General features: G+C 37.7%; 1 protein-coding gene across 2 annotated transcripts; it reads right to left on the bottom strand.

Moving 5' to 3' along the window:
• Positions 1-4345: 4345 nt before the first annotated feature.
• Nup42 (nucleoporin 42) lies at positions 4346-24107 on the bottom strand. 2 transcript variants are annotated; one of them, XM_046463631.1, is made up of 7 exons: positions 23891-24107; positions 21711-21939; positions 20425-20519; positions 10856-10932; positions 10085-10171; positions 8019-8097; positions 4346-6858 (listed from the first exon to the last, which is right to left on the bottom strand). In XM_046463631.1, the coding sequence occupies exons 1-7, from the start codon at positions 24009-24011 to the stop codon at positions 6281-6283; spliced, it is 1266 nt and encodes a 421-aa protein (XP_046319587.1). In that variant the 5' UTR covers positions 24012-24107; the 3' UTR covers positions 4346-6280. The 2 variants fall into 2 exon arrangements, with proteins under 2 accessions (XP_046319587.1, XP_058441330.1); XM_058585347.1 differs by lacking the exon at positions 23891-24107 and adding an exon at positions 23597-23774.
• Between the last annotated feature and the right edge of the window lie 608 nt (positions 24108-24715).

The following is a 24715-nucleotide window of genomic DNA, read 5'->3' as shown; positions in this document are numbered from 1 at the left end:
CCAGGTGTTTTAGTAATGGCATTGCTTGTTCTGTATTCCCAAAAACTCTGGTAGCTGTTTGAATAAGCCTATCTACAAATTCAGCATAAGGTTCATTAGCTCCTTGTATTACCTTAGATAATTGACCTTGTAAACCTCCATGTCCTTGTAAAGTCTTCCATGCCTTAATTGCATCTGCAGCAATTTGTGCGTATATGCCAGGATCATATGCAATTTGTTGCTGCTGATCCTCATAAGGTCCCTTTCCTAACAACATATCTAGATTTCTCTGAGGATAACCAGCTGCTGCATTTCGCCTAGCCGTCTCCTTGCAAAATTCCTCATTGGCAACCTTCCATAACAGGTATTGTCCTCCATTTAGCACAGCTTTACACATATTAGCCCAATCTGCTGGCATCATGTTCAAGTTGTTAATGGATTCGACCATGCTTACAGTGAAGGGTGCTTGAGGACCATAGGTTGTTACAGCCTCTTTTAGCTGCTTCACTGTTTTGAAATTTAAAACTTGGTAAAATCGCTGCCCTCCTGCCTCAAATACAGGGCATGTTAATATTTGAGATCTTGTCTCAGGATCCCAACTATCAACTGCGGGGGTTGGGGGCCTCCCAGCATATGGAGGTGGCGCTGTTGGTTGGACACTTAAGCCCTCTGGTGATAGAAAGGTGTTAGTAGCAGTCTCCTGTAGAGGTGGTGCTGTTGGTTGGACACTTACACCCTCTGGTGATAGAAAGGTGTTAGTAGCAGTCTCCTGTTGTAACTTTCCCCCTGATGGCTTTTTCTGTTTTACACTTTCTCTGTCTGACTAGCTTGAGAGGCCTTCTCTTTTACTTGAATCTTTTCCTCTGTCTGACTAACTTGAGAGACCTTCTCTTTTACTTGAATTATTATGTCTTCTCCTTCCTCTACCATTGTCTGAACTGAAGGCTTTGGACTAAGCAAACAAGATATGAACGTCCACAATGGCAATGTGCCAACTGGCAGAGTCCCTGGGCTTTTCTTTTCTATTCTTTTTAAATCTTCACCATGATGGTTCCATTGTGATATATTTAACAACTCCTCCTTAAAAAGCCATGGGCTACATTTTTGTATTGTATCAACGTATGCCCTGATTGTTCTTGATTTTACTGAGATGCCTCCTTCCTCTACCAATTTACTTAACACTCTTTCAGTTTGTTTTTTACTAATTTCTGATCCCGTATTTCTACTATAATACAACCCAACAAGATGATGCCAAACAAAACCGAGACAGAATGAAATAAAAAGGGAACAACAAAAAGTCATTATAGCCTTTCTATCCTCCTGACATGTGCATCCGTCCTTTCTCCCTATCTGTTCCTCAGACGTAAATAGTTTTTCCTCAGATGTGAGCGGTTTTTCTTCCGTCTCACTCATCTCCAGGGACAGGCAACTTAAAACAAAAGTGAAGCAAAATAAAAGAGGAATCTTAAAATGGCTACCCATCCTCTCGCCCTGCCCTCAGGGGTGAGCAGTTTCACTTACCCTCAGTTGTTCCCTGTACGGGCCACCAAATGCCGCAGTCTGGCTGGGCACAATCAGGAGCCACTTGTCAAAAGAAACTAACTTTATTTTTAAAACCACACATGCCAAACAAAACAGCCTCTCAGGAAAAACCCTCAGAGCCTCAACTGCCACCACCGGCTTTCCACAAGCCTCTCTCTCCCACACAAGCTTCTCCCCACCTCCCACAATCCTCCTGCTCTTGAGGCCGATTGGCTGGGTCACGTGGGCGGAGCCAAAAAAGTCCCCCAATGAGCAGCTCCGTGGTCTGAAAGGGCAGGGAAACAGTCCAATGAGCATCACCGCAGAGGAGCCAATCAGCTAGATGTTTCTGGGGCCGAGGAGCCAATCAGCTAGATGTTGCTGGGGCCGCTGTGAGCCAATCATCAGCCGGCAGCTGGAAGTTTGCTGGGGCCCCTTCGGCTGTGGCTCTCAACAGAAAGGTATGGGATAGCTATAGTGGGGCAGAGGCTGAGCCCATGGGAGGAGCTTGTGGAGTGCTTGGCAGTGCTTCTGAGACTCAGGTCCTGACCTCAGCTTCCTCCAGAGCATTTTACTCCACATGTGTGCTGGCCTAGGAGACAGCCCCCCAGGGCTGTAGCTGGCCAGGCAAGTGCTTGAAAGAAGAGGGGAAAGAGGAATCACAATTAAGATTTCAAAAGAGTAGTTGTAGTGATGGACCACAGAGTCTAAAATAAACAAATAAGTGAAAGGTGAGACGGTGGCTGAAACATTTGGGCATAGTTCCCTCTTCTCTCATTCAGTTTTCTTTTCCCTGTTACAGCTTTTACCCATTTTGTTCTCAAGTTTGGCTTGTTAGAACCTGTTTTCAGTTAGAAAACTGTGTTGTCTTTTTTAGAGTTACCTCTATCCACTGTTGTGTTTTCTGCCAATAATTTTTCCCCCTTTGAGGAGATTCATCTCTGTGGCAATGACAGATTTGTATGTTCAATACCATTAAACATTACAAAAACTGGCCTGGTGATGTTTTCCAAGCAAAGTCCTGCCTATGTAACTCTCTCTGGTTTTGATGAAAAAAGTGCTCACTATCCAAAGCAATATCCATGTGGTGCTGGTCCAGGGGACTGAAAGGGACTAATGGAAACATTGCTGATCAATCTCTATAGATCTTATTGATATATATATATATATATATATATATATATATATATATATATATTTTTTTTTTTTTTTTTTCAATTACAATAAACCCATTGCCACCTGCTCTCCTTTGAGGACCTACACTATAGGGAGGATGGGAACAATTTAACAAAATATACTAAAACTTAAAATATTCATACTTTTCAACTCAGCATTTTCACTTATAAAACATTCTCACAATAGTAAAAAGATATATGTTCTAGGATGTCCTATTGAAGCATTGTTGGCCCATAACTAGGAATATGGCTAAATTAATTAATGGACATACAATGGAATACTGTGAGGTAAATCTCTCCATGCTGACCGGGAAAATTCTTCAAGATATTGTCAAGATGCAAAATAATATGTTGATAATTATTGCATATAAACACTGGAAAATGTACACCAAAAGGTTAGAGACAATGTGAATTGAGAAGGTAGACTGTAATTTTCATTTAATGCATTTCTATGATTTGAATTCTCTAAAGTATTATTTTGATCAATGATGAAATTATGGAGCATCTCTCTAAGCACTTTACATTCTTTTTTTTTTTCATTTAATCTTCATATAATCACTGGGCGGTAGATATTAACTTGCCCAATTTCACCCAGCTAATAAAAATTTCTTAAGAAAATTAAGAGTTTTCAAACTCTTCACCAGCTTATCTTACCTCTATTTAGCTCAATTCCTGGCTGGGGATGTAGCTCAGTGGTAGAGTGCTTGCTTAGCATGTATGAGATTCTGACTTCCATTCCCAGCACCTTCTGGCTATTTCTCCTTTCCAATATGGTTTTACTTCTCTATCAAAGCTACTAAAATTAATTTCCTCTGTGAAGTTACTACAAGCTGATGGCCCCTCATGACTCCATTAACAACACATCTTGGCACTTTGAAGTACTCCTTTAGATCCCTTTATACATGTTGCTTGAATCTGTACATTTTTTTTTTTTTTTTGGTTCATCTTCATCTTTGGTGATGAGCTCCTGGAGGAACTTGACCCTTTTGAGACTTCTCATAGGTGCTTAGCAGGACTGAATCCTTAGCATAGTACTTAAGATTTGATGGGTCCTTAATAATGACGAGTAATAATCCAATAAATCAAACATATGCCTGTAATCCCAGCAACTCAGGAGAGGAAGTAGGAGGAGCTCAAGTTTGAAGCAGCCCCAGAAACTCAGTGAAGCCCTAAGCAACCTAATGAGACTGTGTCAAAATTAAAAAAAAGTGTTGGGGGTATGACTCAGTGGTAAAGCACCCCTGGGTTAAATTGCCAGTACCAATAATAAAGCAAACCATCTGTCTCTTACATAAGACATATGTTGATCTACTGAATTATGTAAAATGTCTCAGTTGAGCAGATTCTGAAATATTAGATAAATCAAGTAAGGATTTTTTTTTTTTTTTTTTTGTGGTGGAGGGGAGATGTGAGTCATAGGAGAAACAAATGGTTTCAAATAGGTTTCCAAATGGAAAAAGCTCAAATGTGACAAAGGCATCACCAGCAAAATTACCCTATTCTTCTGCTTCAACGTTGTGGGAAGTGAATGCCATTTAAGTGATCAATGACCAAGGAAACAAGGCTAGATTTCCAGTTGCTTGAGGACATGTGGCTGATAACAGCCTCAAGGTCACACTTATCTTCCTTGTCTGGTGTACTGGAACAAATACAAACCCTTACACAGTTCATCAGATATAATTTTCATTTTGTTCACAAATACTCGAATGTGTACTCTAAAATTTCACTGGCTATACTCAAATGTTCTCCAGAGCAGTTTTGCTTCTGGGCTTCAGTATTTGAACAAGGTTTATCAGGGTGGCATGTTTAATCCAACAGACTTCAACACAGCCAATGCACAGTGATCACTTTAGGAATCAGAAAGCTACTTAATACACAATTTAGGGTGAAAAAAGGCATTCTTTTGTGTTTTCTAAAATCTTTGAACATTTAAGGACCTATTTCAGGCATATGGAAAAGTACAGGAAATAACAATTGTAACTATGTATTTGTCATCCACTGTTAAATTTTACCATAGTTATATAAAGCTTTGATTTAAGTCACATTTTTAAAACATCACACATAAAGCTTCCTGTCTATACCACTCGGATCCCATTCATTTTCTTACTAACCAAGGTAAATACTATTTTGAATTTGGAGCCTACTATCCCCATGTTTCTATTCCTATGTTGTATCCATAACCAATATAACTTGCAATTTTAAATACTACATCACACATATAATTCTCATCTGCCTCATTTTGGTTGTTTATACTTGTCACGAGCTGTGCAGATGCAGCCCACCATCATACCAGTTTATCTGCTATTCTGTGAAGGGACTTCTTGTTGCTTTCATTTAATTTGCTGCTATAAACAATATTATGTACATTTTTATACATGTCCTTGTTTATGTACACAAACTTCTCATACATCCATGTGCATACAAATCACTTGATGAGTCTTCAAAAGTGCAGTTTCTGATTCATTGAGTTTGGGGTGAGACCTGGCTTTTTGCATATATGTATTAATTTCCCAGGTGGTGTTGATGCTGCTAGTCCTAGGACCACACTTTGAGGAGGAAGGTCTTGCATAGGAGTGGAACTGCTAAGCTGTAGAGGTTGTGTACCTTCAACATTATTAGATGCTGCCAGACTGCTCTTTTTTAAGTATTTGCAACAATCTACACTTCCATCAATAGCATAAATTTCTACAATATTACACCTTCACCAATATTTGTTATTGTCAGATTTTCATTTTTATCAGGTGGATGAACATGATGTGGCATTTCATTATTTTAATTTGCCCTTCCTGAGTATTAAAGAAGTTTTGGACCTTTTGAGTTTCTTCTGTAATAATTTAATATTTGAAGGGAAAGAAAAAGTCATTATTTTTCTCATACTTTAAAGCATTCTTAAAAAGATTCCCTCACTTTTTGAAGATTTTTCAATTATCCCTTTGTTAAAGGAGATAAAAGTGGAAAGGCAAAATTGAAAGAATGGGGCTTGGAGTAAAGAAAGCAGCCACGTCAATCCAGCTGGAACATCCTAGTCTTGTTTCTGAACTCTTTTCTCTTACCCCACTGAGGGTAAGAGAAAAGGAATTGGAAGCCTAGGGAGGGATGAACAGATAAGAGGTCTAGCCTAGCACGAACAGGCCCTGGGTTTGATCCCCAGGCGCGCATGCATGTGCGCACGCATGCACACACAACTTTAAAGGGTAAGAGACAGTAAAGTGAGATAGAATGAGATTATTCAGTACAATATTTTTTTCAGTTCATAACCATGCCCCCACCACTGGCCAAATTCCCTTGTTTGTTGTGTATTTACTTATTTATAGTTTTGGATATGTTTCACTTAGGCTTAAGGAAAAAATGTCAAACTTTACAATCCCTAAAGTATTATTGAAGCTTACATTCCTCAAAAATGTGTGTGTCTGTGTGTGTGTATATATGCTTTTATGTGAACCACTCAAGACAAGTTCAAAAGCCATTATAAGGCTGGGAGTATGGCACAGTGGAAAGTGCTTGCTTAGTACACACAGGCCCCAGGTTCAAATCCAGCACTGCAAAAACAGAAACAAAAACCTCTTATTTAAAAGCTGCTCTTTTCTGTATTTAAAATTGCCCTTTTAAATATTTAGAAGCTCCACAGGTGGTGGCTTTAATGGAATTTTTCCCAGGATAAATTTCTTAGACTGAAATTGTTCTAGTTCTTCTACTGTTAATTGATCCTTGGGTGTGAATAACACATTATCTGTGGTGATGATGACATTTGAGAATGGGAGAGAGGTGGATATGTTGCTATCTCCAAAGATGTCATTAGATGGCTTGGAAAAGGCAGTGTAAGAATGTGAGCTGGGACTACCAAAACCAGCCATAGAACTGGTGTTTCCAAAGGCTGAGGCCACTGGAGCTCCAACAGGGCCCGCTGCCAAGGAAGCTGGAAATCCTGAAAATCCAGGTGATCCAAAACTGGAAGCTGAAGGACTTTTAAATGAAAATGAAACAGCAGATGTAATTTCAGGCTTCCCAAATCCAAAAGTTGGAGTGGAAGTAGAGGTGGCTGAACTGGCAGAGGGTACAGCTCCAAATGTTAGAGGACTCCCGAACACTGAAGGGCTTCCAGAAGAGGCAGTGACAAATCCAGGGGTTGTTTTAAAACTAAAATTCTGAGCATTATCACTGTTGCTATTATTCACTGGAAAACCTACCAAAAACAGAAAAAGAAAAAAGTGAAAATGAGAGGTTAGGACCAATGCACTGAACCCTATTTTCCCGATATTTTTGCTACTGTGATTTACCTTCACCCTAGAGAAATCTCAGGGACCAGGCAGTGGCCTTTCCACTTTTGGTGTGCCACCCTGTCTTACCTGAATTGTCACTTGACAGCTATGCAGTGACAAAAATGTTCTCAAAGGTACTGCTACCATAGATATGTATTCCTGTGAAACTCTTGAGAAACATTCCTAAAATGAACTAAAGCCTAAGCTGTAGTGTCTTTTCAAAGAACATGCCCATTCTGGCCTCTTTCACAAATGCTTGATGAGCCAATATCTCTGAGGCTCCATCATGGTAGGTGGCAGAATTGGCAAGGGTGATTTATTTATTTAAAAAAACTTCCAGTTTTTATTTTATAAACAATTACTTAAGAAAAATATTCAACCAAACTTTTAGAAATTAGGATGTATTAATAAAATAATCAACTTAAAGTAGCCCTTTTATTTAGGGCCAAAGTGGCCAATAGTTGAAATTCAAAGAGCAGAATCGCCCAATTGATTTTGTTACCTATATTCGATGGCACAGAAATGTAAGTCATACAACTTTCATTGATAACCACCCTACCATCCAGAGTGGAGTTTAAATACTTGCTTGTCAGGTCAGTATTCAGACTTAAAAATCAGTAATATTTTGAAATATATCTACAATTAATCTGAAGAAAACACTTTAAAAACAATTCTCATAGGGAAAAAAAACTTAAAATAATTTCATGGCACATTAGACTGCTTAAAGAAACAGCAAAGATGAAAAATAATGCACAAGAATTATAGTCCCTTGTTTACAGAAACCACCCAAATAAAATATTTTCCCTAATTATCCTTGCTTCTTATAATTTATTAGCAGAGATGACTTGCAAGAAGCAGAATGCACCAACTTTTGGTTCCAGCTTAAGAATGCATAACTGTGAATACAAAGGAAAATACAATTATGATCAAATATTCTGGAATGTGAAAAAACCAAAATCTCTCTTTGAAGTTTTCCTCTATCTGGCAAGGGTGATTTAAAATGATAATTCAGGCTTTTTCATTTGAAACCTACAAAATTCTACTTTTCTGATTGAGTGAAGTCCAGCATTACTTCATCACTTACCTGGTGATCCAAATGTTCCTGCTGGCCTACTTCCAAATCCAAATGTAGGTGCTGCTTGATTTACTCCATCATCAGAGAGCTTAAAAAGAGTATGCAAACATAAAGTGCTTGATGAATAATTCTCAATTACCTTTTCTATACACTTAACAGTCAAATTAAATTTCTGAAATGTATATTTAAAAGTGTGAAGTTAAATGTTTAACATGTAAAATGCCCATAAAGGGATGTTCAAAAGGGTAAGATGTAATATTGTACAAAGTATACTATAAACTAAAAATACAAATATGCATAGAAAAAAAGTACATTAATAAATCAATAATAGGGGCTGAGAATTTAGCTAAATGGCTGAGCATTTGCCTAGGAAGTGCAAGGCTCTGGGTTCAATTTCCAGCACACTCAAAACAACAACAACAACAAAACCCCAAAAAGTTAAATGACTGTCTCTGGCTGAGAAATTATGATTTAAAAAATTGTATGCTTTTAAATTACTTTCTAGATATCAGCAATGAGCACATATGCCAATCAGAAAATAATGTTTAATAATACATTTTACTCTCTATAAGATTGGATTCTACATTTATCAAGAAATATAGATGTAGATACAAAGAACCTTTAGAGGATATTCAGTCTACTCTATTGCTTGAACTGAATCCACAATTATCTTATTAAAAGATTACCACTAAAATCCACTGAACATTTCCTATTCCCTAAAAATATTTTATGCTCTTTCAACTCCACTGACATCTTTTTTCCCTTTTCTCTTCTCTTTTTCTTTTGTAGAACTGGGGATTAAAATCACAGTTGCTCTACTACTGAGCTACATCCCCAGGTCTTTCTAAAATTTTATTTTCAGACAGGGTCTCAGTAAGTTGCCCAGGCTGGCCTTGAACATGCATTCTTCCTGTCTTAGCCCCCTGAGTTGCTAGGATTACAGGTGTGTGCCACCATGCACAGTTCTAACTGCTAAATAATAATTTCTTAATTTCCTTTTCAAGAAACTTTTCAGACTCCTTCCAAGATGTTCCTAATCAAAGTAAGCAAATATAATTTCTCTCATTTGGAAGCCTCAATAGCATTTTTAAAAATTTAACTTTATTGAGGTCTAATTTACATAAAATAAAATGTACTCATTTTATGTAAATATTTCCATGAGTTCTGACAATCTTATAACCGATACTATAATCAAAATTCAGAACATTACTGTTACCCCTAAGAGTCCCCTTTTTCCCTTCTCAGTCAATCCCTTCCTAACTCCTGGTTCCAGACAACCACTCATCTGCTTGTCACCATAGAAGAGATGTGTCTTTTTATTTCATAAAAACAAATACTACAGTATGTACTTTTTTGGTCTCTACTACTCATGAGAAAAAGAAGTGATAAACTATTTAGCCAGTTGAGGATGGATTGTAACCAAATCAACTATGAAGGAGCCCTAGGAAGTTAGCAAAGCAAGGGAAACTCCCTACCCTGAGAGAAGTTCTGCAGTTCCTTGGACTGAAGTATCTTTTCTCCATCACTTCTCATCAACAGTGATGGTGGTTCATTCTCACAGACAGAATACTTATTAGAAGTCCCACTAAAATTCAAATGTCATTATAACTGAAAGGTCCAAGAAATTAGCTTGCAACTAAGAGTCCAGTCAGGACCATATACCTTTGGAGAAAAGTGGGTATATATGTTCTAAAGGCATTTCTGCCTACAAGGAACCTATCTATGATCAAGGTCCTTTAGTCCCAGAAGTATACATTAGTCTGAATATGCATTTATATCATTTCCAATGTAATTTCTTTTAAAACAGATAACCTTAAATACTTAAATTTATGTAATATTTCCCAATTTTCAAAACTAATACTATCAAAAACTACCTAAAATTAGTTTTTTTTAAAAAAGCATAATTATCCCTGCTTTTCTGAGAAACAGAAAAAACAATTCTAGCACCCTGACTCTAAATATCATCTTAAGAATGTGTATCATAATTCTTGACATTTTGTTTTGCCTTCCAAATCCAAAGTGAAATATCCTCTACAAAAAAGTGATTTAAGATATTTCTCTAAAGAAATACTCACCAAAGCTACTTTAGTTGAGGAAGTTAGACTTTTCAGTTCATTTATCCTATTACTCCACTGACTTATTAACTGTTGGATGGAATTTAGCTGAGGAGAGAAGACAGAAACATAGTAACTCAAGTGTTTAAATCAATTTCTTCAATAACAACTTCACAAAAGTTTTATGGTGCCTAACTTACAAAATCTACATTGACTTGCTCCTATTTGCCAAAGATATTCAAACTCTAGTTGCCCCTCCCTGATCTCCAACTCCTTGTGTTACTTGATTAATCACAAGTACCTGGTAACTCAGAGTTAGTTATATTTGGAGATGAGGTGAATAAATGTACTAGTTGAAATGCATGATCATAACTGTCAACAATAGAAAAACATACCATTTTCCTTGAGGTTCCCAACTCAGTCTATTCTATTGACCCAACTTAATAGACGGCTTCTTAACTTTGTTCTTCTAACATTCATCATGGTATCTACACCTAACAGATGCTCAACCAATGTATTGTCAATTGATGAAAAGGTCTGATTTATGAGAATGAATGCTGGGTGACTTATAATAAAAATCATAATATTCTTAATTACTGTATTCAAATATACTATTATCATTTTAGATAACCAACCAATTTCAAAGAAAAAAATTTAGGACGGGGGGAAAAAAGGCTTTCTTATAAAAAACTGGTCTCCATAACTTTGCCAAAACATAAGCCACTACAGACACTGAAAACAGTAATTGACACCAATTTATTATTGAGGTAGATGAATAGGAAACAGACTTACATAACTCTGTAAGTTATTGCTGGTTAAGAAGTTATGGTATTCAAGCCTCAACTCCTCTGGTGAAATGTCTGTAAAACCTGAAGTGAGGAATCAATTTGAATATTTAAAATAAATATCAATAATTTTAATAGTAAAGCTAGAGGTACTAGACAAGAAAATGTTAAAAGTCAATTATCAGAAAATTTTCATAATCATAAGGAAAAGAATTCAGTTTATGTACTATTTAATGTTTAATAAAGTATAAAATTAGAATATAGTTACTTGACCTTTTGAGTGGAGAGAAATTTTCTAAATATGAATGGAAAGAAAACAAAGATCTGACTATATATACATTCAAACTTTAGTCTAAAAAAATTTTGTTAGTCTACAATAAATAAAACTAAAAGGCAAATGGTAAATAAGAAAACGATATTGTAACATATATGACAGGAGAAGAGCTAACATCCTTAATGTGTAAGTTGATCTTATAAATCAATAAGAAAAGTTAATATGGGCAAAGAAAGAACAAGTAACTCACAAAAAATTCAAATAGCCAGTAAATAAATAGTTAAATTTTAAACTACATGTTAAACTAGAGATAAAATAGTTTACTTATAGAACTGGCAAAAATTAAAAATAGAAGATATTTACTGTTATTTAGGATGTGAATATTCTCCCAAAATGCTGTTAAGGGAATTAAAATGGAACAACTTTTCTGGGGGTAAAATTCTCAATAATCATCACAAGCCTTAATAATGTTCACAACCTCTGACATGTAATACAAATATCTAGGATTTAACTTCAGGATATAGTTTTATATGTAAACAAAAATGTATGTATAAGTATGTTCATTCCAGTGTTTCTAGTAGTAGAGACAAAACAAAAACATAGAATACTTAAGCTCAGGGAGGGGCACTTGTCTAGCATCTAGCACGTGCAAGAGTCTGGGTTCAAAACACAGAAGAAAAAAAAAAAAGTATAGTACAAGACTAGATAATTATGATCCTAAATCACACACATGAAATATATGTTTGCATATGTATATGTTTTGAAGAAAATATACTAAAATGTTTCAGTTGTTACCTTTTGTGACATCAGATGATTTTATTTACATATTTTTGTACTTCCCAAGTTTTCTACACCAATAGCTGTAACTTTAATAATTGGGAAAACTTATTAAGAAAGGAAAAAAACGTTCAGGATGTTTTCTACAGAAATTTCCTCGCAATCCAGATATCATTAACTCTAACATCATCTACCCAGGCCAAAAAAACCTAGGAATCATTGGATTTCTCTCTTTACCCATATCTAATATTCAACAACCTGCCAGTTGAGGCTCCAAAACAGAACTTGAATTTTATCTCTACTGCTAATAACTCTACTCTTCAGCTGCAATTATCTCCTAATTTGTTTCTCTGCCTCTACTTCTGTCCCCACTCCCAACAAACCATATTTTTCATATAGTAGCCTGAGTGAGCTTTTTCAATTAGACCATACCTGTCTTCTGCTTAAAGGTCTTCATGGCTGTCCATCACCTAGACTTGGCTACCTGGTTTTATGTTTGTTACTCTTTCCCTTGTTTATTCTCCCATGATTCGGGCCTCATTTAGTGTGCCAATCTTGTTTCCACTCCTGTCTCTGCATTGCCAGGAATGTTTTCCCCCAATCTTCCTATAATGGGTATCTTTTCTTCATTCAGGGCTCAGCCCCAATATTGCACTGGTAAGAATGGATAGCCACTCTATCTAAAGGAACACTCTCCCTGCTATTCTTTCCAGCCATGCTCAACCAGAACACAGAAATGATCTTAGTAACTATTTTCTTAGTTTTTCAATGGTGGTATAAAAAGAATATTATTCTAGACACATAGAAAAAGTTCCTTCCTTCCCTTTTGAAGTACTGCAGATTAATCCCAGGAGTACTTTATCACTGAGCTATATCTCCAGCCCTTTTTATTTTTTTAAAATTTTATTTATTTATTTTTTTTATTAGTTACACATTACAGTACAATGACATTTCATACATTTGTCCAGACCTTTTTATTTTGAGTCAGGGTCAGTTAAGTTACCCAGGCTGCACTCAAACTTAATGATCCTCCTGCCTCAGTTTCCCGAGTTCCTGTGATAACAAGAATGTGACACTGCACTTAGCTAATTCATTATTTATAATGGATGCCTAAGGACAGCAGAACTCCAATTTTTTGGTCTCAGGACCCATTTATTGTTGAGAGCCACAGCCGAAGGGGCCCCAGCAAACTTCCAGCTGCCAGCAAACTTCCAGCTGCCGGCTGATGATTGGCTCACAGCGGTCCCAGCAACATCTAGCTGATTGGCTCCTCGGCCCCAGCAACATCTAGCTGATTGGCTCCTCTGCGGTGATGCTCACTGGGCTGTTTCCCTGCCCTTTCAGACCACGGAGCTGCTCATTGGGGGACTTTTTTGGCTCCACCCACGTGACCCAGCCAATCGGTCTCAAGAGCAGGAGGATTGTAGGAGGTGGAGAGAAGCTTGTGTGGGAGAGAGAGGCTTGTGGAAAGCCGGTGGTGGCAGTTGAGGCTCTGAGGGTTTTTCCTGAGAGGCTGTTTTGTTTGGCGTGTGTGGTTCTAAAAATAAAGTTAGTTTCTTTTGACAAGTGGCTCCTGATTGTGCCCAGCCAGACTGCGGCATTTCTATGGGGATTAGTCGCCACTCCTAGGCCTCGAAGCGTTTGAGTGGCTTGTTGTAATGGCCAATGTTTTGGCCATTCTTGACGAGAGATGATGCTAAGGTCTGCACCTGTATCCAGTAGCCCATTAAATTCATGTCCTTGAATATTTAGTTTTAGCATGGGGCGAGAATCTAAATTTAAAGAAAGCATAGCCCAATCTACACCTGTGGAACCTAATCCCTTGGAACCTCTTTCTACAGCACGACTAGAAAATTTATCATATAGGCTGGGTATTATTAGTAACTGTGCTATTCTATCTCCTGGTGAAATTACTGATATACCCTTTGGAGAACTGGCTATAATTTTTATTTCACCTTCATAATTGGGATCAATTACCCCAGGACTTATCATAAGTCCTTTTAGAGTAGAAGAGCTGCATCCCAATAATAAGCCTACTGTTCCTTTGGGAAGAGGTCCTTTCACCCCTGTGGGAATGATTTGAACTCCCATCTCTGGAGTTAGTACTGCTCTGGCGGAGGCGCAGATGTCCAACCCTGCGCTCCCTCTGGTTTGTCTGATGAGGGATCTGATGGACAATGTGTCCTGGGCACTACCCTGATGGGGTTGCTGGGTTCCTCCAGTGCTCCGTATATTTGTGGTTTTGGGACCCGGAGCATTGGGCCCCCCTGTCCATTTTTTGGCAATGGAGCCCGATGCCTTTCTCCACGATATCGTGGATAAACACCTGGTCCTTGTTAGTTTTTTGATAATGGAGTACCCTCTATGGTGGTTTGAGAATAGCATTCATTAGCCCAATGTCTCCCTCTACGGCATCGTGGGCAAATACCTGGTATTCTACTCCTTTGATACCTAGTTTTGTTAAACCCTCCGCCAATGCGGCAATTCCTTTTAAAATGTCCTGTTTGTTCACAATTGTAGCATGTTCTTGGCCTGGCATCTAAAGCCTGTTTTACTGCAGCTGCCACAATTTGCCCTTGTTCATTAATGTCTCTGGCATCTAAAGCCTGTTTTACTGCAGCTGCCACGACTTGCTCTTGTTCATTAATGTCTCTACATAATTTAATATATGTGTTTAAATCTTCATGTTTCCATGGTCTAATGATATCTCTGCACCAACGATTCGCTTCCTCATAAGCCAGGTGTTTTAGTAATGGCATTGCTTGTTCTGTATTCCCAAAAACTCTGGTAGCTGTTTGAATAAGCCTATCTACAAATTCAGCATAAGGTTCATTAGCTCCTTGTATTACCTTAGATAATTGACCTTGTAAACCTCCATGTCCTTGTAAAGTCTTCCATGCCTTAATTGCATCTGCAGCAATTTGTGCATATACACCAGGATCATATGCAATTTGTTGCTGCTGATCCTCATAAGGTCCCTTTCCTAACAACATATCTAGATTTCTCTGAGGATAACCAGCTGCTGCATTTCGCCTAGCCGTCTCCTTGCAAAATTCCTCATTGGCAACCTTCCATAACAGGTATTGTCCTCCATTTAGCACAGCTTTACACATATTAGCCCAATCTGCTGGCGTCATGTTCAAGTTGTTAATGGATTCGACCATGCTTACAGTGAAGGGTGCTTGAGGACCATAGGTTGTTACAGCCTCTTTTAGCTGCTTCACTGTTTTGAAATTTAAAACTTGGTAAAATCGCTGCCCTCCTGCCTCAAATACAGGGCATGTTAATATTTGAGATCTTGTCTCAGGATCCCAACTATCAACTGCGGGGGTTGGGGACCTCCCAGCATATGGAGGTGGCCTTGTTAGTTGGACACTTACGTCCTCTGGTGATAGAAAGGTGTTAGTAGCAGTCTCCTGTTGTAACTTTCCCCCTGATGGCTTTTTCTGTTTTACACTTTCTTTCTCTGTCTGACTAGCTTGAGAGGCCTTCTCTTTTACTTGAATCTTTTCCTCTGTCCGACTAACTTGAGAGACCTTCTCTTTTACTTGAATCATTATGTCTTCTCCTTCCTCTACCATTGTCTGAACTGAAGGCTTTGGACTAAGCAAACAAGATATGAACGTCCACAATGGCAATGTGCCAACTGGCAGAGTCCCTGGGCTTTTCTTTTCTATTCTTTTTAAATCTTCACCATGATGGTTCCATTGTGATATATTTAACAACTCCTCCTTAAAAAGCCATGGGCTACATTTTTGTATTGTATCAACGTATGCCCTGATTGTTCTTGATTTTACTGAGATGCCTCCTTCCTCTAACAATTTACTTAACACTCTTTCAGTTTGTTTTTTACTAATTTCTGATCCCGTATTTCTACTATAATACAACCCAACAAGATAACGCCTAACAAAACTGAAACTGAGTGAAACAAAATTGGAACAACACAAAATCATTATAATAGCCTCCTGAAATGTCCATCCGTCCTTTCTCCCTATCTGTTCCTCAGATGTGAGCGGTTTTTCTTCCATCTTACACATCTCCAGGGACAGGCAACTTAAAACAAAAATGAAACAAAATAACAAAAGAAGAATCTTAAAATGGCTACCCATCCTCTCGCCCTGCCCTCAGGGGTGAGCAGTTCACTTACCCTCAGTCGCTCCCCATGCGAGCCACCAAATGCCACAGTCTGGCTGGGCACAATCAGGAGCCACTTGTCAAAAGAAACTAACTTTATTTTTAGAACCACACACGCCAAACAAAACAGCCTCTCAGGAAAAACCCTCAGAGCCTCAACTGCCACCACCGGCTTTCCACAAGCCTCTCTCTCCCACACAAGCTTCTCTCCACCTCCCACAATCCTCCTGCTCTTGAGGCCGACTGGCTGGGTCACGTGGGTGGAGCCAAAAAAGTCCCCCAATGAGCAGCTCCGTGGTCTGAAAGGGCAGGGAAACAGCCCAGTGAGCATCACCGCAGAGGAGCCAATCAGCTAGATGTTGCTGGGGCCGAGGAGCCAATCAGCTAGATGTTGCTGGGACCGCTGTGAGCCAATCATCAGCCGGCAGCTGGAAGTTTGCTGGCAGCTGGAAGTTTGCTGGGGCCCCTTCGGCTGTGACTCTCAACAATTTATATTCTTAAAAATCATTAAGGATACCAGAAAGCTCTTTTATATATATATATATATATATATATATATATATATATATATATATATATATATATATGGATAATTACACCACATTTGAAATAAAAACTGAGAAATTTAGAAATATTAATTCATTTAAAAATAATTAATCTTGTATCACATACATTTATTTTCCATCAAAGAAAATTAGTGAAACGAATAGCACTGTTTTGTTTGCAAATCTCTTTAATGTTTGGCTTCAGAGATTCTTAAATATGCTTCTACTTCATTCTGTTGCTGGTGATTATGGTCTTAATATGGTTGAAGTATATGAAAAAAATATTCACATGGATTTGTTACTGGAAAAGAAAGACTTGAATGGCTTTTTCAGATAATTGTGGACATTTTTCTTTGACTTGACACCAAAACTTGGCAAATGGCTGAGTTTTTTTTTTTTGTTGTTGTTGTTCTGTAATTTTTTTTTTGTAGTTGTAGATGGACAGCACACCTTTATTTACTTTTTTATGTGATGCTAAGACTCGAACCCAGTGCCTCACATATGATAGGCAAGTGCTCTGCCACTGAGCTACAGCCCCAGCCCCAAGTGGTTGTTTCTTAAAAGATAGTTGTAATGGGGACTCTGTCCTAATGAGCTTTTTGGACTATCATATTAAAAATCCACTGGTTTATCTTGTTTTTAGAAAAGATTTTTAGTCATACATAATTTTTTTTAACATTACACATTAGTTATTTGGAAAGTACTGGTATAATGAGTTATGTTCAAATATTGGTACATATCATTATATAATATTTTTAAAAAATTACATTTGTTAATGCTGCCATCCATTTTACCAGAAGTATTCTGAGTACTAAACAAGCCATTACTGAGGTGACAGAAGAGTTTCCTATAATTCTAATTTTTGCATAAAAAGTTGAATTTTATCACTGATGAAACTGTCAGTTGTTTTCTTTGAAGTTACAGCCTTACTGCATTTACTCACTTTAATCAATTTTTTAGGATATATTTGCCAAATACATATGTCTGAATAACCACAGCTGTCATTCTTTCCAGTAAAAACTGTCTGAAAAAAGTGACTATCTCATCTCACAACTTGATCACACAAATGTCCTCCCCTCAAGATAAATATCACATTTGAGAGTGGGGAAGAAGCATTTTATGTGTTTCCCATTTTGTCATGCAGAATATTTGAAGTGTATACTCAAGTATTAAGAATTAATAAAATCAGTAATTTTTATCTCTTTATTAAGGACATTCTTAAATTAAAATAGCATTTAAAAATTTTCTTTATTGTGATTACTATAGTCAACTAGTAGTTCGTCATCTCTGCCTTGATTCATGCTAAAATATAAGTGTATTGGTTTTACTCATCAGTTTGCACCAACAGTACAAATGTCAACACAGTGAAAATGCCAATTAATCTCTTAGTATTATTATGAAATATTTTGCACTTACACAGCCTATAAAGGGGTCTACAGGATAGGTTGCCTGATTTAACAAATACTTTTTTAGTATGAGTATGTCCCATATATTATATTGTTATATTGTATATGTGTACACATATAAATATATGATATGTATAAATGATATATAACAAACACATATTATACATGTATAAAAATATTATTGTTTATCTGAAACTTAAATTCAACTGTATGTCTTATATTTTATTCAAGGATCCATGTGTCTCATTTTGAGAACCACTGCTTTTAGGGCATTAGGCACTAGGTTTAATTCTGAATTGATTAAGACTTAATGTACAAGTATTAATATTTAGTCTGATTAAAGGCTTGATTTTATTATTTTCTTTACAGACTATATTCACTATCTGAAATTATGCTACTTATTTGCATTCCTTCTTGTATTCTTTCCTGTTATATGAATATGAGGTGTCCCCAAAAGCTCCTGTTAATGCAGGAATATTCATAGATAAAATAGTCCATCCATCCTATTTTGAATGAACTGATGATTGGGTAATAATTGTAGGCAGGTGGAGCATAGCTAGAGATGGGTCACTGAGGGCGTGCCCTGGAAGGGCTCTTCATCTTCTGGCTCCATCATCCCCCGCTTTTTGGCTGCCAGGAGGAGAGCAGCTTCCCTCCAACACAACCCTCCCCATGATATGCTGCTTCATCTTGGGCCAAGAGCAATCGAGTTGGCCATCTATAGACTGAAATCTTTGAAACCATGAGCCCCAAATAAATGTTTCTTCCTCCAAGTGTTACTGTCACATATTATGGTCACAGTGATGCAAAAGCTGACTCAAACACTTTCTCAAGAATATAAGTTTCATGATGGGTGTGGTAGCACATGCCTATAATTCCAGTGGCTCAGGAGGCTGAGGGAGGAGGATTGCAGGTTTGTAGTCAGCCTCAGTAACTTAGTGAGGCTGCAAGCAACCTAGTGAGACCCGTCTCAAAATTAAAAAATAAAAAGGGCTGGGGATGTGGCTCAATGGCTAAGTGCCCTTGGGTTCAATCCCTGATTTTTTTTATATATATATAAAATTTCATAACTCATTTGCTTTACTTATCACTATATATCAGCTACCCTAGAATAGGGCCTGGCATAAAAGAAATTCAATATTTGCTAAATGAATAATAAGAGAATAAATAAGTAGTGCTGTGATACCAATTCTCACAGAGAAAGAGGAGGCAGACTGAAAGAATGAAGGAAGATCCCATAATTCTGGGGCACTGATTCTAAGGTCTCCTATCTGCTAAGTATCTGCTTCCTCAACAGGCAAAGGCCCAGGACCTTTGGGAAAACCTGGTGGTCTAGGTTTTAAGCCAGAAAGCGCTTAGGGATTGTGGACAAAAGAAAATGGAAAATGGGTAATTTAAAAGAAATGCTAGCCCTGTAGTAGTCTGGGTAAGGCTCCTAATCTTCAAATACTATCTCCAGAATAAGATCTCAAAATGCTTTATGAAAAATAAGTATTCTTAGAAAAATGAGAATAAAGAACAAAGCCAGGCAGCAAAGGCCTTAATGGCAGGTAGAATGTGTGACTTGTGACTATTATTCACTGCAGGCAGCAAGGAGGTTCTGGGGTTTTGCATATGGGAATCAAGAAAGCAAAGCCTTTTTGTAGGTTTATGGTATTGGAATTGTTGTGGGTCCTAATATGATATGTTTCTCATAGGAATTATGTATCTTAAAGGAACTACATTCTCCACTTGCAATCTCTATAAATTATTAATTTAGAATACTTGGATACTTTAGACAAAGTCCAACTCTCCTATAAGCAGCTGTTTGTCATGAATTCATTTAGCATGATCTTTGTTTTAGAAAGTAAGTTTTATTTATTTATTATTTGCAGTAATGGGTATAGAACCCAGGAGTACTTCTCCCTGAGCTACATATCCCGAGCCAGCCCTTTTTTTTAAAATTTTGAGATAGGGTCTTACTAAGTTGCCTCGACTGGCCTTAAATTTGCCATCCTCCTGCCTCAGTCTCTTGAGTTTCTGGGAGTACAGGAATGTACCATAATGCTCAACTAGAAAATAAGTTTTACAGTGTATTTTAAAAACACAATTTTGAGCTGGGTGCGGTGGTGCATGCCTGTAATTCCAGCAGCTCAGGAGGCCGAGGCAGGAGGATTATTATGAGTTCAAAGCCAGCCTCAGCAATGGTGAGGCGCTAAGCAACTGAGTGATTGAATACTCAAGTTCAATCCCCAGTACCAAAACAAATAAACAAACAAAAACAACACACACACACAGAGTTTCCGGGCTAAAGGGTGTAAATGAGTGGTAGAGCGCTTGCCTAGCAAGTATGAGGCCCTGGGATCATTCCCCAGCACTGCAAAAAACCAACCAAACAAAAACCCAAACAACAATGAAACAAATAAAACATAAAAACACATAAATACAATGTCTCAGTTACCTGAAATATTAGGTTTCTTTTTCACTGGTGAATAAACTGAAAACATCCACTGTCCTGATGATTTCCAAACTTCCATATCTTTCACAATTCCTTCCCTGGGGAAAAAAAAAAGTAAAGGATTTTTTCAACTATTTGTTAAAATTTATTACTTGTGATTTTCAATAATTGAAATTTTAAATTCTTGTAAAATACATAATTTAGATTTTTCCAGTTATTTCCTGAAGAATTTTCTTTAAAGCACAAGCTGATAGAAATACAAATTATATTTTGTGATTATAAATAATACAGAGAAATTAATAATTTTGTTTTCCAATTAGTAAATAATTAGCCAATATACTTAATTATATATTATAAATGCCACACATTTTTTTTAAAGAACAAAAATATACTAAAATACACAATACTAACTTTAATCTCTGTTTATTATCATAAACATCATTGATCACTTAGCTGGGAACATTAGAAATTACCACTTAACTGATTCAAAGTTTCTCCCCACCCAGAATGCAACAATTAATAAAATGATAGATATCATGGAGAATACTGTTATAAATTTAGGATTACAACAAATATAAGAGAGTTTTGTTGTTTTGTTTTTTACTTAAAAAACAAAAAAAAACCCTGATATTTACTTAGCAATGTACGAGGCCTTCTATTTAATCCCTAGCACTGCAAAACAACTGTATAATTTATATGGCTCAAAATATTTACTACTGATTCTAATTTAGTTATGGGAAATGAAAGATTAACCATTATACAGAAATTTTGTCTTAGGAGCCAGGAGCTAAGGAAATGTTATAGACAGCCAAGCACTATTTGGGCAACAGTCATAATTTTACTATATATGTTCTTAAGAAATGTCATGAATATACTACACAAAATGAATGAAGTCAGTCTGAACAGGGTTAACTGAAGTAAAAGTTTTAGAAACAAGAATAAGTAATGCTATCAGTGACTTTCAAAATTACAAGTTGTTCTGAAATACTTTGTAAAACACTCATAATTTACAATGACCTTATGCAGGACTAATCTTAGGTATGCTATGGAAATATATTTTTCAGTAAAATAAAGCACAGAATGTTATAAAACAAATTAATGGTTAGCTCTGAATGATAGAATCATGAAAGATTTTTGTTTTATTTTTGATTACTTTAATTTAGTAACAGATTACTTTCTTTAAAAAAAAAACAAAACAAAACAAAAACAAAAACAAAAAAAAACCCTACAGGTGCTTTGGAAAAAAAATAAGCAAATGGGAAGTGATTTCCCTTAAGGCTTTCACTTACAGAAGTTTCTTTTCATCTGTCTGCTCATCAGAGTTAGGTGAAGCAAATGGGTTCTCAGAAAATCCAAAGCCCCTGTTCCTGCTAGTTGAAGCTTCAGAATCAAAAGAACCAAAAGATGGCTTTTCTTGATCTCTGCTGCCCCCCCATGGTGTGGATTTGGAGAAACTGGATGGCTGGATGACACTGGAATATCTCTGACTGGTGGCATTCCATCCACGCCTATTATTACCTAAAACAAATATAAAAATAAAAGAATAATTTTATTATCAACTTCTCTATTAAATCCTGAAAATCTTCATTATATTTTGTTTTATTATGTCTAGGAATTACACAAAGGTTTAACAAAGTACTACATTTCCACTTGTTTCAAATGATAATCTCTTCATTTCCAATTTGCATAGTTAGGTATAGTAACAAATCACATATGGTCTAATTGCTATTTGACATCTTAAATCATAAGGTCCTTCAGGATAAAAAGCTGTGTTTTTATCATTCTTTGCTCCCCCACTAGGCCTTATACAGAAGAAAAGGCTAAAAAATTGACAATTAAACAGAGCAATGAATAAACTGGACAAAGAATAAAAGATTAAATTCTATGCTCTATCCTTGAATAGATGTTTATTCAACTCAGCCTTCCCTCTGGGAAAATAACACCTTCATATCTATCTTTTATAGACATATTTTATGGGTAACTGACATATGAATAAAGTGCATTGAGTTCATAAGTATCAAAATAAACTAACAAGACTCTCTCCTATCTCTATTTTGTCTTTAATCTTATCACTGGGGCTAAGATCAAGGTAATTCATCTTATTTGATAGAATTCTAAAACGTGCCATTAAATATATTAAGAACCAGAATAACAGGAGGTATATTTCGTTACAAAAGTTCATCCCCAACTTTAAATTAGCTGATAAATCCATAGAGAAAAGGGAGAAGACTGCTGAACAAGATCCCTGAAATAGGAGTTAATGGTATCCAAATCCTTTACGGGAATCACACAACTGTAGAAATTCACTTCCTCTTTTGGTATGTTGCATTTGATCTTCACAATTTTGGGCTTTACAATTCCATAAGTACTGATTAGTTTCTGGGAGCTAAATACACTATTTATCTGTTGAATTTTATTCACATTTTTTCACCTACAAGGTCTATTCATTCAACATTTACTTTCTAATAACAACACTTAAAGCAAGCCTCCAGAAACTGCTGAATATCACATTGTTCTTGGAAAATACATTCATGTTTATCAGATTTTGAGACCTGATTTTTGGTTTGGATATTTCACTGGATCCACTACGGATGACACAAAAGGACTGACTTCTACAAGAGGGCTCAGATGTGAAACCGACAGAAGAATCAGATAAATAACCCTAAAGGAGAGGAGTGAAAAGGAATAGGAACTCCTGATATTTTAAAGCACAAAATTCCAATCTTAAGAAAACAAAACCTCCTTCTCTCCTTATAGACAAATGCTTTGACAAGATCCTAGCCCAGGGAGCAGGTCAATGTGAATTTTAAAGGACAATTAGTCACCTGGAATGGAAAGAAGTGCTTCTCTTCCCTATAACCCAGAGGGTTCTGAACCAGGCATCCCACCCTCCCTACCTCACCCCAAATTTTAAGAGCATGTGCATTTTTCTGTGGTATGGGTCTACAGCTTTATCCGATTTCAAGAGTTAGCAACCTCCGCAAATGAAGTCCTGATTCTGATTCAAGTTGCTTGCCTAGCCCTCAAGGGAGGGAAAATAGCTCATCAAAATTGGATTCACGGTGTCAAGGGAAAAAGACAAGTATACAAAACAGTAGTAAGGAAGAATCTGGCTCAACCCACTTGAATTCTCCCAACCACTGACATTCACCGACAAGGTAGTTTTTATACATACTTCTGATGTAAAAATTCGTTGTCTGGCACTAGCACCCAGGGGCAAACCCCGGTCCTCATCTGCTCAACAAAAACCGACTTGCACAAGTCGCGGATGAAAACATCAAACAGAACTGTTCGAAGCCAGGTGGGCGGGGTCGGGGCTGCCGCGACGCGGGCACGTCTGGTCACCTGACCGGCGCGGCGCCACGCCCAGCACCGGGACTCACGCGGGACGACGGGTCCCAGCCGCCCGGGCCCCCACGCCAGGCCTTTCCCGGCTCAGCTGGCGGCGGAGGATTGAGGGGAGCGTCACCTGCGGGCTGCTGCTGTGGTGGTTGCCGTCCCCCGCCCGCACCCCGGGCGCCGGGATGTTCGTTCCAGCACCGGTCTCCAAAGCGGCACCGGCCTTGAAGGAAGAACTGACAAATGGTCATTGCTACAGCGTCGCCGACGGAGCGGTCCTCAGTCAACACCAGTCAGCGAGCAGAGAGTGCCAAGCAACGGAAAGCCACTGGTCCCCTACTGTGACGTCAGTGTCTCGCGCCCGGAAAAGGCGCGCCTTTTTTCCTCTTATCCCGCCCCCAGTGCGATGAGAGGCGCGGGTTTTAGCCAATAGGACTTGAAAAGAGCGGTACTGACGCACCGGCGGCGGACCTAGAAAGCGGGACGCTTGAACGTTATTCCGACACTGGGCGCCGAGTTTGCTATGTAGACCTTCTGTCCTCAGGGAAGCTTGACGTCCGAAATGAGAGGAAAGAGATGACAACGAAGGACTTCAACAGGGCGCTGAAGGGAGACCATTAGCTGTGGTTTGAGAAACGGAGTCGTTCTTTTCATTTGTAGCCACTCAGAAAGTAAAAACTCGGGGAGAAAGTGGACCTTAAAGCCAGTTATGACGTTAACAGGAAATACTGTTTGTTTTTAGGACAACCGAACTGAGAAGTGTCATAATGTTCTTTGAGTGGGTGCTGCCTTTCCACACACTGAGAAATCTTGCCCGTTAAAATCCGCATACTATTTGAAATTATATCAGTAATAATGAAAGAAACATCCCATTTTTTTGCCTTCAGGACTAAATCGCTTTGACACAGAAGTAGCCTCACAGGTACACAGCTTCCAATAAGGGTTTCTGAAAACA

This window comes from Marmota monax, unplaced genomic scaffold (genome assembly GCF_021218885.2).
Source record: "Marmota monax isolate L192 unplaced genomic scaffold, Marmota_monax_Labrador192_F-V1.1 WCK01_AAM20220418_F8-fsc00057, whole genome shotgun sequence".
In the NCBI taxonomy this organism is placed as follows: Eukaryota; Metazoa; Chordata; class Mammalia; order Rodentia; family Sciuridae; genus Marmota; species Marmota monax.
The sequence above is the reverse complement of the archived record's forward strand: the minus strand, read 5'-3'. Positions and strand labels throughout refer to the sequence as shown.

What these genes read in the sequence shown, in the direction of transcription:
- Nup42 (XM_046463631.1), bottom strand. Translation starts at nt 24,011, where the DNA reads ATGACCATTTGTCAGTTCTTCCTTCAAGGCCGGTGCCGCTTTGGAGAC. An exon ending in GCAATAACTTACAGAGTTAT is followed by an intron (nt 10,172 to 10,855) that starts GTAAGTCTGTTT and finishes TTCTCTCCTCAG; the next exon opens with CTAAATTCCATCCAACAGTT. An exon ending in AGGAACATTTGGATCACCAG is followed by an intron (nt 6,859 to 8,018) that starts GTAAGTGATGAA and finishes TGTTTTTGGTAG; the next exon opens with GTTTTCCAGTGAATAATAGC.